At 48.8% G+C, this 13523-nt stretch overlaps 1 protein-coding gene across 1 annotated transcript; it reads right to left on the minus strand.

Moving 5' to 3' along the window:
* Nucleotides 1–852: 852 nt before the first annotated feature.
* TMX1 (thioredoxin related transmembrane protein 1) lies at nt 853–7861 on the minus strand. Its single transcript, XM_075427220.1, has 8 exons — nt 7694–7861; nt 7441–7556; nt 6214–6259; nt 5566–5694; nt 4036–4081; nt 3852–3953; nt 2005–2074; nt 853–1262 (listed from the first exon to the last, which is right to left on the minus strand). Exons 1-8 carry the CDS (start codon nt 7834–7836, stop codon nt 1084–1086), a joined length of 831 nt encoding a protein of 276 aa, XP_075283335.1. The 5' UTR covers nt 7837–7861; the 3' UTR covers nt 853–1083.
* Between the last annotated feature and the right edge of the window lie 5662 nt (nt 7862–13523).

Genomic DNA, 13523 nt, shown 5'->3' on the forward strand with positions numbered 1-13523 from the left:
GTAGAGAGTGAAAACAAATACCATACAGAAAACAGCAGACTACAGTTTGTAAAAGAAAGAATTGGGGTAATTGCTTCAAGATGGTTTTGTGAAAACAGAAAAGGTGACTTTCTGTAAAAGAAACTAAGTAGCAGTTATTTAAACTCCAGACCAGGTACAGCCTGACTGGATTTGCAGTAAAATTTGATGAAGCAGAAATGACTGACGACGTATGAAAAATCAGCAGAGTCCTACTGCCATCCAGCAGGATGAACGGAGAGGACCTGCACTCAGCAGAGAACCCTGCGTGTAAACTAGTCCCATCTGAATCAGAGTCATCGAGACAAATACGACTTCACGGTGCTACTTGTAATTTTTTAGAGATAATTACTTCACCAAGAAGCTCCCACAGCTTCCTACAGCCTTTTCTAAAAGAAATCAATGCAAATGGCAGGTTTCTGGTCAGCCAGAGAACCCACACTGCACAGAGCGCTTGTGGTACCGTCCATCTGGGAGGACGGCAAAGAGAAGTTTTTGTTCAGAGGGCAACTTGTGCTCCTTTAAATGAAGATAGCAACTCTCATCTCTTTGGAAGAAGAAAGACCAGGGGGGTTGTAGCACTCACTGTCACAGCAGAAAGCAGTTTTTGTCACATAAAAAGCCTGGGACATGTCCTGTAACTGAAGGAACTTTTGCCCTCAGCATTTCTTCAGAGCACAACTAGATAGATTTATACTGAGAAACCTTTTTCAATGCTTTAACAAACAGGTTAATGCATTTTCCTTGCCAATGTTCCCTAATGCACAAGTACACTGGCTTCCATTCTGCTAAAAAGAATCCCTACAGAACAAGTCATTCAAGAAGCCACATAAATTATTTCTTGGCACTTCTCTGCACGCAGACAGGAGAAGTTTCAGCCACTGCAACAGCATGTTTTATTTTTGAATACCTGATGCCAAAGATGTTTTCTTTTTTTTTTTCTGAATTCATGACACGCATCAATATTAGCATGACAGGAGTCATTCTTCTCTTCAAGCTGAAGGATTTAACATTTAGCTCCTTTTGAGTCAGTGACTCAAACACTAATCCTGCGTGCAAACAAAGCTAGGATTTATCATTCGCAGCAGCAGGATTCACTGGGCGCTGTCTTACAGCATTCGGTGACGAGCTTCTGTCAGACTCCTCTTTACCCTCCGTTTCATCATCCGAGATATCTTCCTCGTCTGCTTCTTGCTCTTCATCCAGCTTTTTCAGCAGCTGAGCTGACTCTGGAGCTAGCTTTCCTTAAGAGGAAGGAACACACGCATACACAAATAAATACCATTACCGTGTGAAATACGCTTTTTTCAACATCAGGGGCTAGCACAGAATTTTAATGAATTTAATCCAGGTAGCACGTTGCAATATCAGTCGCTTACGCTCCTCTCTTAGGTAGAATTGTTGCTAGCATGAAGTTACCCACAGGTCAAGCAGTACAGACTACCCAGACAAGGTAACATAAAACTTCCTCCAGCTTTGAAAAAACGGGTCAGGTTCCCACAAGCCATAAACCAGAATTCAAATGTTCTTCCCCGACTTTTGAAGACCACCTTGAAAAATTCCAGAGGCTAACCCCAAACTGAATCACTTACGATCGACAGAAATGCAAATTCACTTTTATCCTCACTTTGCCCTCAAAACTTCTGCAAATCCCCAATTTAGCAACACTCAGAGCTCCACCCAAAACTTTTACTCTTATCTCCCTGCACATACAGAATTTCTTATCTTGCAGGTATGAAAATGCTGTACAAACATTTTTCTATCCCGTAAAAGTGTTTTTTAAAAGCAGTTTAGCTTTAGCTAAATACAAAATACAAGCCCACTATAAACCCTAAGGGCAAGCAGCTGCAGACAAAGCACAGCACCAGTCACAAGTGTAAACTTCTACACTAAACCTCATGTCCTGCAGACACATTACATACCGGTATTTATTAAATAAGATTTACCAAACAGCTTCACTGATGGAGAATTACAGAGTGGACTTACTTGAATAAGGGTACTGTGGCGGTCTGTACCTTTTGGATGGGCAGATACAGTCTGCTAAGAACACCATTATCTGAAACCAAAGGCAGACACGTTTAAACCTCCAAACATCCTGCACATTAGAATCATAATCATTTAGGTTGGAAAAGACTCTTAAGGTCATCAAGTCCAACCGTTAACCTAACAGTGCCAACTCCATCACTAAACCATGACCCTAAGTGCCACATCTACATGTCTGTTAAACACCTCCAGGGACGGGGACTCTACCACTGCCCTGGGCAGCCTGGTCCAATGCTTGATAACCCTTTCAGGGAAGAAATTGTTCCTAATATCCAATCTGAACCTCCCCTGACACAACTTGAGGCCATTACCTCTCGTCCTATCCCTGGTTACCTGGGAGAAGAGACCAACCCCCACCTCACTCCAACCTCCTCTCAGGCAGTTGTAGAGAGCGAGAAGGTCCCCCCTCAGCCTCCTCTTCTCCAGACTGAACAGCCCCAGCTCCCTCAGCCGCTCCTCATCAGACTTGCTCTCCAGACCCCTCCCCAGCCTCGCTGCCCTTCTCTGGACACACTCCAGCCCCTCAATGTCCTTCTTGGAGTGAGGGGCCCAACGCTGAACACAGCACTCGAGCTGCGGCCTCACCAGTGCCGAGTCCAGGGGCACGATCCCCTCCCTGTTCCTGCTGGCCACACCATTCCTGATCCAAGCCAGGATGCCGTTGGCCTTCTTGGACACCTGGGCACACTGCTGGCTCATGTTCAGCCGGCTGTCGACCAGCACCCCCAGGTCCTTTTCCGCCGGGCAGCTCTCCAGCCACTGCTCCCCAAGCCTGCAGCGTTGCCTGGGGTTGTTGTGACCCAGCAGCAGGACCCAGCACTTGGCCTTGTTGAACTCACACAGTTGGCCTGGGCCCATCGATCCAGCCTGTCCAGACCCCTCTGCAGAGCCTTCCTACCCTCGAGCAGATCGACAGTCCTGCCCAGCTTGGTGTCATCTGCAAACTGACTGAGGGAGCACTGGACCCCCTCATCCAGGTCATTGACAAAGATATTAAACAAGACTGGCCCCGGTACTGGGCCCTGGAGAACACCTCTTGTGACTGGCCACCAGCTGGATTTAACTCCATCCACCACCACTCTTTGGGCCCAGCCACCCATCCAGTTTTTTAACAAAAGTTAAAAGAGTGCACCCGTCCAACCCATAAGCTGCAAGTTTCTCCAGGAGAGTGCGGTGGGAAATGGTGTCAAAGGCTTTACTAAAGTCTAGGTAGACAACATCCACAGCCTATCCCTCATCCACTAGTGGGTCACCTTTTCCTAGAAGAATATGAGGTTAGTCTAGCAGGACCTGGCTTTCATAAACCCATGACTGGGCCCGATTGCCTGGTTGTCCTGGACTTTCTGTGTGATGGCACTCAAGATGATCTGCTCCATCACCTTCCCTGGCACTGAGGTCAGGCTGACCAGCCTGTATTTCCCCAGACCCTCCTTCCGGCCCATCTCGTAGATGGGCATCACATTTGGTAACTTCCTGTCAACTGGAACCTCCCTGGTTAGCCAGGACTGCTGACAAATGATGGAAAGTGTCTCAGTGAGCACCTCTGTCAGCTCCCTCAGTACCCTTGGTGGATCCTGCCCGGCTCCGTAGACTTGCATGTGTCTAAGGGGTGTAGCAGGTCGCTAACCATTTCCCCCTGGATCATGAGGGCTTCATTCTGCTCCCTGTCCCTGCTCAGTGGGCTGGGTACCCCAAGAACAATTGGTCTTACTATCAAAGACTGAGGGAAAGAAGGTATTAGTGTAATATACAGTAGCAACAAGCCAATCTCTTTCAAGTGCTCCACTTACAAGTCCCAGTATCAGTCCCGAGAACAGAGTTGCCAACGCAAAAATGGCATATGAGCCCCAGACCGGTATTCCAACATTTTCTGTTAAGTAACCATGGCAGTGCTGCAATAAAAGACAAGAGAATCATTTCAAGAACAGCTGGATATCATGTCTGTTAAGATAAAATAGAGATCTAAGCACGTACCCTGATCCACATTGACAACTGAAACAAAGCTGACATACTGCTCATCCTGAAAAAAAAGCAGAAAAAAAGTAACTGAAAATATCTTTAAGCCAACCACCTACCTGCATCTTCTGACTTGCCTGACTGGTCATTATTTAGTACCATGCTGAACAACTTTCTGCTCTTGTCTAGTTTCCCTTCTAACTACTTGGGGTTTATCTTCTGTTTTGTCTTTTACTTCAATAAACACTCATTTCCCACGTTATATTTAGGCCAACAGTCTACAAGAGGCCAGCTGAAAATCTATTCAAAATATTAAGAATTAAGCATCTGGACATTTTATTAAAACAAAAAATTAACCCATTAAAGAAATCAGGTTCTGTGAGAACTGAGAGATCTTCAGACACTTAAGTTTAGCCATGTTTTACATACAAGTGAAAAAGACCAGGCTATCTGCCACGTATGTCCTGCCGATTCTGACAGCTCCCTGTTATTATGAAGCTTCAGCATTAAGTATTCATTGTCTGTAAAGGAAAGGAGAATTTGGAACATTAAGCCAATGTAAGATGCTAATGACTGAGCCGCAGAAGAAGCCTGCATACTGTTTCAGTATGCACAAAAACGGAGTTGGTCCCACACATTTCTAATAAAAAATGTATTAATCCAAAAATTAGTACCCTGTTTCACACATCCCTTGGTGTGGGCTAATACTTTGTGGGAGATCGACCACACAGTTTGAAGTTTGCGAGCAGACAAACGCTGAGCTTCCTAGAAGAGCCACAAAAACTGTGAAAGTTCAGTCCAGCACAACACTTCATAAACCAAACACTGCTACAGTACAGCCAGCACAGAGGTGTTTCAGCCACCATTGCTCTGACTAACAGAAGGAAAACCATGAATAACTGGGTTCATTTGCCTCAACCAATGGTGTTCCCAATGCGCTTTATCACTCACAGTTACTCAACGGCTCCGAAACCACCACACAGCACATGCAGCAATAGCTAAAAGCACTTCAAAGCCACAAAGCTAGAAAGCATTCCAAAGAGTGTGTTTCTTCTCAGACTAGACAGCCTCCCCACCTCTTCAACGAAGGAACCTTCATCCTTCCACTCTGCTTTTAACTTTGCTATAGAAACATCTTCTCAAATGGCCAGCTCGTATCTTACAACTATGTTGCTACGTTATTTTCCAGTTTTTATTGCTAATTTCCTAGAATTTAGCTGGACAAAACATCTTTCTGCTGTGTAACCAAAAGAAGAACACCCAAGCGTCTGTAAGTTACCTACAAGAATTTAAAAAAACAGTACAGCCACCTAGAACTATCTGAAGCCTCAAAGCAAACCTTGCTCAGGGCACCTTTGCTATGCTGACGAAGGAGGCACAACCACTCACCCATCACGTTCACACACCTCTTACAGGCACAGAGCTGCTGCACGAGCTGGTAACAAGGAGGCAGCACCAGGCGCGGCGCACCTAAGGACCTGTCCCAGCACGTCCTTAAAGCGTGCATGTTTGGCAAATAATTGTTATAAAAATCATACCAAAACTTACAGGAAAGAGGAAGGACCAAACCATGATGAAACTGGTTCAATAGATTTCCATTCCTGGTCACTGATGAAATTTATGAAATCGGTTTTGGTTCTTGCACCCTGGTATCTCCTGAACTCTCCATCTTTACAGCTGCACAGCAAACAAAAAAAGTTCTTTATTTCAGACAGTCCAGGCATGTGGCATTTGCTTCCACTCAACATCTTCCTCCCATCACCTTGCCTTTTTTTTTTCAAGTTTTACTTTTTAGATAGTATCGGCTCTAAAATGTTTTCCAAACATACTGACTACAAGTATTTCTAGAATCTTGACCCCACGTGTATCTTGGCTAGCTTTAGGTGATCCCATAAAAAATTATGATCTTCCTAATGCACTTGTCACACAACTGCATTAAGATTAACCTGCAGGGAAAAGATTGCAAAACAGAAACACCCATGAAAAGACAGAATAAGTAAGGCCTGAAAGCAAAAGCAAAAAAAAAAAATCAACCGGCAGCACCATAAGGTCACAGCAGGTAGGACAGTGGTTGCCTCTGTGTAAAGTAACTCACGTTCTTGAAGAACACAGTAAATCTCATCCATTCGCCCCCCCAAAAAGGATTAAAAAAAGTCCTCTCTCCTCCAGAAAAATCCTGCTGCATTGCATACTTACTGATAGATGGTAGGAAGAGCTGTTATGACAAATCGTCCACTTAATCCTGTAAGAAAACAGTGATTTTCAGAATAGCAGAGCACTCTCACGTAAGAAAAGGCAAGAAACATTACTATACACCAAAATAAAAACAGCTGCGTCCAGGCATCAATCTGAATTGTGATCACACACAAACTTGTGCACATGAAAGTACTGCGCACAGTCTAAAAAAAAGTCCCCTGGACAAAGAGGAAGAAAGTTTCCCTATGGGGCAAAAGAGATGTCTGGGGATAACCATTCCACTTGACCATTTTGGCTGCAGCTCTCCAGAGAGAGATGCTCTCCTCTTCCAACGTGATCTGCAACCTCCAGTGCTTGCAGAACAATAATCTAAGTGAGGCAAACTTCAAAAGTTTTTATATAACTTTGGAGGAAAGTATCAGCATGGACAAGGTCATTCTTACAACCCCCACACAGACATGAGGGAAATAAAGAGCTTCAGCTGACGGCGACCAGACTGGCTGCACTTGTGCCAACAAAGCAAGGTACTGCTGCAGGAAAGGCTGAAACCTAATTATTTGCTCTGTGTGATGCTTAAAAAAGGTCAAAAACCTCCATGAAATCCTACAAGTCACTTTATAGAGAAACCCTCGTTTCCTTGATTTATTAAGAAACACGAGACTGGTTCACCCACGTGGAGCGATCTGCTTTCAGAAGTGAGCAGGAACAGCTCTGTACCACCCTCACCGATGCTGTTTGTTCTCCCGCAGCACACGGCATGCGGCTGGCCCCCTCCCCAGGCCTCCCGGAAGGCAGGGGAGGGCTCCGGGGAATCACAGAATCATAGACTGGTTTGGGTTGGAAGGGACCTTAAAGCTTATCTGGTTCCAGCTCCCCTGCCATGAGCAGGGACATCTTCCACCAGCCCAGGGTGCTCAGAGCTCCATCCAACCTGGCCTTGAGCACTGCCAGGGAGGGGGCAGCCACAGCTTCTCTGGGCAACCTGGGCCAGGGCCTCATCACCCTCATGGGGAAGAATTTCTTCCTAATGTCTAATCTAAATCTGCCCTCTTTTAGTTTAGAGCCGTTCCCCCTTGTCCTATCACTGCACCCCCTTGTGAAAAGCCCCTCTCCATCCTTCCTGTCGGCCCCTCCAGGCACTGGCAGCTGCTCTAAGGTCACCCCGGAGCCTTCTCCTCTCCAGGCTGAACAGCCCCAGCTCCCTCAGCCTGTCCTCACAGGACTCACCCGGCTGCTCCGTGACATCCACCTTGGCAATGTTCACCTCCAGGTCCTCGCCCCACTCGGCAAACTTCTCCCACTCGGGCTGCAGGTTCTGGCAGGCGGGGCACCACGGGGCATAGCTGGGGGCGGGGGGGAGCACAAGTCTGTCACGACCGGGCACCGCTCGGCCCCCCGCGGCCTCAGAGCGGGCCGCCGAGAGACACCCCCCCCCCCCCCCGCGGGCCCCGGCAGCCCGAGCGGCCCCCTCCCGACTCACAACTCCACCATCCACTCGCCCTGCAGCAGCTCCCGCCACATGCCGTCCGACAGCACCTTCACCGGGCTCCGCTTCCCCAGCGCGGCCGCGCCGGCCGCCACCGCCAGCCACAGCAGGGCCCGCAGCCGCCCGGCGGCCGCCATCTTGCCTCCCCCGGCGCTTCCGCCTCCCGCGCGACGGCGAGCGAGAAGGGGAGGGGCCCGCCGGGCTGCGCGCGTCGCTACCGGGCACCGCCCCTCGCCTCTCCCGGCGCACCGCGCATGCGCAGAAAGGAGGGCTCGGCGGCCGCTCGCCTGGGCGGGGCAGGGAAGACCGGGGGGGCGGGCTCAGGGGGCGCGGCAACCTATAGAGCGTCGAGTTGTGGGGGCTCGCGGGCGGTGGGCTCGGCCAATGGGGAGCGCTGGTTTGTTTCCCGCCGCCTCACGCGCCACCGCCGTGTTCCTTACAGGTTGCTCCGGTGGCTCCGCTCTGGGGCCAGCACGGCCCCGGGGACACAGGGGGGAGACCCTTTTTCCCCCCACTGCTGTGCAGGGGATGGCACCTCCCCAGGGAGCCCGACATCGCCCCAGGGAGCCCAGTGTCTCCCCAGGGAGCCCGGCCCTCGGCGGGGCAGCGAGGGGGCCTGTGCAGGCCGCGTGCCCTCTGTGCACAGTTCTGCCGTCACCTGCTCTCACACCCTGAAGGCAAACAGCCGCGCAGGAAGAAAACCAGCCACGGCAAACTCTGCAGCTGTGTTAACCTCCCGCCCGGGGAGCGGCGGGGAGCTCTGGGCACTCGGGGCAGGTTGCGGCCGGCAGTGAGGTGAGGAAAGGGCCATGCAGGGTCACAGGGAGAACAGATTCCCCTCGCTCCACCTCCTGCTTCCCTCTCCGACATCTTTAGTTACTTGTGACAGAAAGTAACCTAGTACTTGAGTACTTAGTTCTCAAGCAAAAGTCAGGAAGAAGGTCGCTGTTAACCAGCAGGCAAATCCCACATCATTTCACAGAATCACAGAATGTTTGGGTTTGGCAGGGACCTCTGTGGGTCATCCAGTCCAACCCCCTGCCCAAGCAGGGTCACCCAGAGCAGGCTGCACAGCACCGTGTCCAGGCGGGGCTGGAATATCTCCAGAGAAGGAGACTCCACAGCCTCCCTGGGCAGCCTGGGCCAGGGCTCCGTCACCCTCAGAGGGAAGAAGTTCTTCCTCATCTTCAGCTGGAGCTTCCTCTGCTTCAGTTTGTGCCCATTGCCCCTTGTCCTGTCGCTGGGCACCACTGGAAAGAGTCTGGCCCCGTCCTCCTGACACCCACCCTGCAGATATTTATAAGCATTTCTAAGGTCCCCTCTCAGCCTTCTCTTCTCCAGGCTGAACAAGCCCAGCTCCCTCAGCCTCTCCTCGTAGGAGAGATGCTCCAGTCCCCTCATCATCCTCGTAGCCCTCCGCTGGACTCTCTCCAGTAGCTCCTCACCTGTCTTGAACTGGGGAGCCCAGCACTGGACACAGAACTGCAGATGGGGCCTCACCAGGGCAGAGTAGAGGGGGAGGAGAACCTCCCTCGACCTGCTGGCGACACTCCTCCTAATGCACCCCAGGATCCCATCGGCCTTCTTGGCAGCCAGGGCACGCTGCTGGCTCATGGTCAACCTGTCGTCCACCAGGACACCCAGGTCCCTCTCTGCAGAGCTGCTCTCCAGCAGGTCCGCCCCAAGCCTGTACTGATGCAGTATTTCATGACAGTCTGTCAGCACCTTAAGCTTCAAGGGGAGGAACCTCTTTTTTACACATGCGCATCGTTTCTCTGCCACGGAGTTTTCTCCAGCTCTTGTTCAGGCGTGGCTGTGATAATGCCACCTTTGCTTTTCTGCCTGGATCGCTTCTTTCCCTGCTTCTTTCAGAGGGGCCTTTGCCGTAATTTCATACCCACGATTTAGGGCCTGGGCAGTTGGAGAGAGCTGGTCTGCAGCAGCCATTAGAGCAGTGCAGGAAACTAATAAATCAGCATTTAAGAGGTTTTTTTTTTCAATTTTGGCAACTTTTCTATAGTACAACGTGTACGTTCCTTCCTGTAGAAGAACACTAAGGCATTACTAAGGACCTGATGAAGCTTGCTATTCATTGATTCAGGGGTCAGTTATAAATCACTGCTTGCAGCACTCTCCCTGCTCATTGCCATTCCATTTGAGTCAAAATTGAATTTGTGAAATTTGTTATTGATAATCCGAGAATACCTCGTTCTGCATCAGCAATGAGATGAGATGCGAAGAGCTGTCTTCCGTTCTTCAGGGTAGCACTACACATCCTGATAATTTACAATGCGTTGAAGAATAAGTGCATAAACAAATATGTTGCATTAGCATGTGGAGCGGAGGTTGGGTGACTGCTTGCTTTGATCGACATCCTGGGGAAAGGGGCTGGAAGCACGATCCCACCTTTTATTCATGCTGAATATAAGGATAATTAAATGTTCCTTTCTTTGGCGCGTCCAAATAGATGACTGCGTGGAGGATGAATTTGATTATGAAACGAGAAAAACCATGATGGCGTACAGGCAACAACAGAAGCAATTCCAACACAGGCTTTAGACGACACCACAGGAGAGCTCTGCTGGGACCAAGTCCCACCTGGAAGGGCACATGTGGAACTGCAAGGCAGGAAAAACGATTTTGCCATGCAATGCTCCTAGGCTGAAGGAGATAGGAGCTGGTAGGCATTCCCTGTAAATAAAGAGGAGCTTCAAAGGCACACCAATCTCCCTATGGAAACAGCACGAAAGACCCTGAACAGTATGACTTCATTCCTCCTTCATTTAGTTCCAGTAGTTATTTTAAGGGTAATGACTGTTGTGCATTACTTTTTATCTCCATTATTATTACACTGACATTGTCTTGTTTCTTTGTGAAGCTTTAGGGCATTTGAGAACAAGAAAGCCTTGACTGTATCCTTTATGCGTTCTTCCTCCAGCCTGTTCACCTCAGCCCTCCCAAGCTGACTGGAGAAACGCCTGCTTTGTCTTTCAAGGTTCACAGTAGAATAAAGAGATTTAAAACCAAACAAACATGAGATGGCTTGGAGTGACCTTCAGAAATGAACACATCTCCTAACGCTACCCTTTTCCCTTCCTCTGTGCCTGCTCTGTTATTGTGATGTGAGATTTGCAAAAAAAGTTGCTTTATGGCTTACTTTCAGAAACGTGCAGAGGGTGGAGGGACAGCACTGGTTTAACCCATTAGTCACCATAGCCCAATCCCCTTCTTACCCTCACACTTCTGTAGAGGTTTGATGCTCCTCCACGGGAGCCACGCCAGGTACTTTTATGTTCTTGAAGCTGCAGAGCCCCGTGACTCTGATCTTGACCAACTTCAGGTGTCTCCAAAACCATCCTGGCACTGCCCTCCCTGCTTAGGCCTGAATCTAAAGAGGCATCTTTGGGCTTCTGGGCACACTTCTAGGCTTCAACACCGGCTTCTTTACAGGCTTCTTTACAGCTTCCAGGCTTCAACACTGGCTTCTTTATAGGCTTCTTTATAGCTTCTAGGCTTCAACACCATCTCCTCCACTGGGACAAATTTCTGGTGGGGGGGGTCAGAAGGTGCAAATGGCTGTTTGTAAAATCGACCCCACAGTGCGGAGCGGGGGCTTCCCTGCCTGGTGGTGCGAGCTGCACATTGTTGAGTAATTTTTTTCACTGATTAGTGATTTTTTTTTCCATGTTCTTTTTCCGCACTGCCACACAGCGGCAGAGTTGAGGCTGCTTCTAAACGGGGAAGAGACCAAGGGTTCACTAAAAAATCCTCTTTGGTTGGAAATTACCTGGCTCTCCTGCTAGGGACACCCTGTCATCTTTCAAGGTGTTAACGTGGAGGGCTTTTTCCTTGTCCAACGATACTCTTACTCGTGGTTTTAGGTTGTTTTTCTACGGAGCTGAGGTAAAGGGGTTTTTGTGGTCAGCCTACAGTCCTTTCTCCCGACACACAACCACAATACTGCCCATCATTTTGGCCAAGGGTGGGGTTACAAAAATACGAAGTCTCTATAAGTGTCATGAAAAGAGTTGTCCAGTTAGAGGGAGTGAGTACTACTGACACACAAAAAGAGTCTGAAGCACAAGCCTAGATTGTTGTTTGACAGACAGAAAAGGAATTACGAATATCTTAACCACAGGGAAAGCTTCAATCAGCAAGAACACTTGTCAGACAAGGGGACGTTCAGCCACGAGGCACTGAGCCCATCACACAAGGCCCAGACGTTCTCCTGCCCGCAGAGCTGCTTGGTTTTGATACAGGAGGAAAGATGACAAAGCGAAAAATGTCTGTGCAATCAAGAAATCATGCTTTTCCTGATGACATCTGTGCCTCAGAAAATCAGATCCCACAGGTAGGAGTGGGAGTGGAAAGACTCTGCTTCCTTTGTGTTTTCTTTTGAGCTGAAAACAAACAAACAAAGATCAAAATGCTTGAATGGCTCAACATTTTCCCCAAAGTTAAAGCCACGGAGATGAACAAATTTTCCAAATCAAACCCATTCTGTAAGTGGCCAAAAACATTAAAAAAAAAATCCACACAAATTCACCCACACTTTTCCTTTTATGGCAGAATGTTAATTCATCTATATTTGAAACGTGGACAAATTGAACCAGCTCTATTTCTGCCTATTTTCTCCTGTTTTTTTTTTTTTTTTAAGTACCCTTACGTGTCCTGAAGATGAGCTGAACGCTAAACCAGACGAATGAGCAGCAGGAGGCAGAGGCCGCCCGCCCGGGGCTGACCTTATGAAGGACCACTTGGAGATCGCGGAGTGCCGGCCAGGTAATTATTTCGAAACAGGGACCAAGCTCTGCAGTCCTTGGACGAGGTACGGCATCAGAGCCCTGACCTCGTTTACAGAGCCTGCATTTATGAAATGCCAAGAGATTATGCAGAGAGCTTTCCTGCGTGTAATCATATGAGGCAGGAGACGTGAAGTCATTGTCCTAAAACCCAAGGTGAAATCAGGCTGACACTGAACGTCCCAGGCAGGCCTAGGGCTGCATTTTGCACGGCTGTAGGAAGGAAAACCAATCCTGCCTAATTTATTTGGCTGTTTTCTGGCTTCGTCCTTTTGGGAAAGTTGGCATTTAGAATTCCACTCAGAAGAGTTTTCTGGGCTTCAGCGTTCGAAGAATTAAAGTCAAGAGCTAATTGCTTTTCTATAGCTCTAGATTTCATTCCAGGAAGACAGTCCACGCGTCAATGCGTCCTCCTACAGAAAAATCCTACATATCTGGAGAAATAATTCAACCTACCTGCCTAAACTGAAGCCCACAGAGGGTGCCACTGACTTCCCAGCAGCCAGACTGGGTTTGGTGCCTGTGAACATGGCTTTCACTCTGTGCAGAGTTGGGGAGGATTAGCAGAACCCCCCCCTCCACAGGGGACTCTGCTCGGAGAAGCCGCATCAGAAAGCGTGTTCCCATCCAACAGCCTAGTCCTGCTCCCCAGTACCTGAGCTGCCTCAGGGCTCCAGAAGACCATGTCTTAGGGGTTTTGTGTTCTTCAGAGCTTCAGCTTCAGTGTCAGCAAAGAGTTTGACAGTCTCAGCTTCTGCCGTTATGCAATCTGTGCCTGACTGCAGTTTGCGTCAGCTGGTGAAAATGCTACGCGCAGCAAGGTTTGCTGCTTCCCGCTTCAGAAAACTGCTTGGAAGACCTCAGAATTACAACAGCCCTTCTCACAACCACTATCCATCAGCCTTTCCTCTATGCGCTAAGAAACTCCAGTAACTGCTAATTATTCAGTAATTAAGTGTCTCTCCAGGGTCATAATTGTAAATCTGGCCTCTCCCAGTCACTGTTTGCTCATTAGGTAGCAG

Source organism: Opisthocomus hoazin, chromosome 7 (assembly GCF_030867145.1).
Source record: "Opisthocomus hoazin isolate bOpiHoa1 chromosome 7, bOpiHoa1.hap1, whole genome shotgun sequence".
Lineage (NCBI taxonomy): Eukaryota > Metazoa > Chordata > Aves > Opisthocomiformes > Opisthocomidae > Opisthocomus > Opisthocomus hoazin.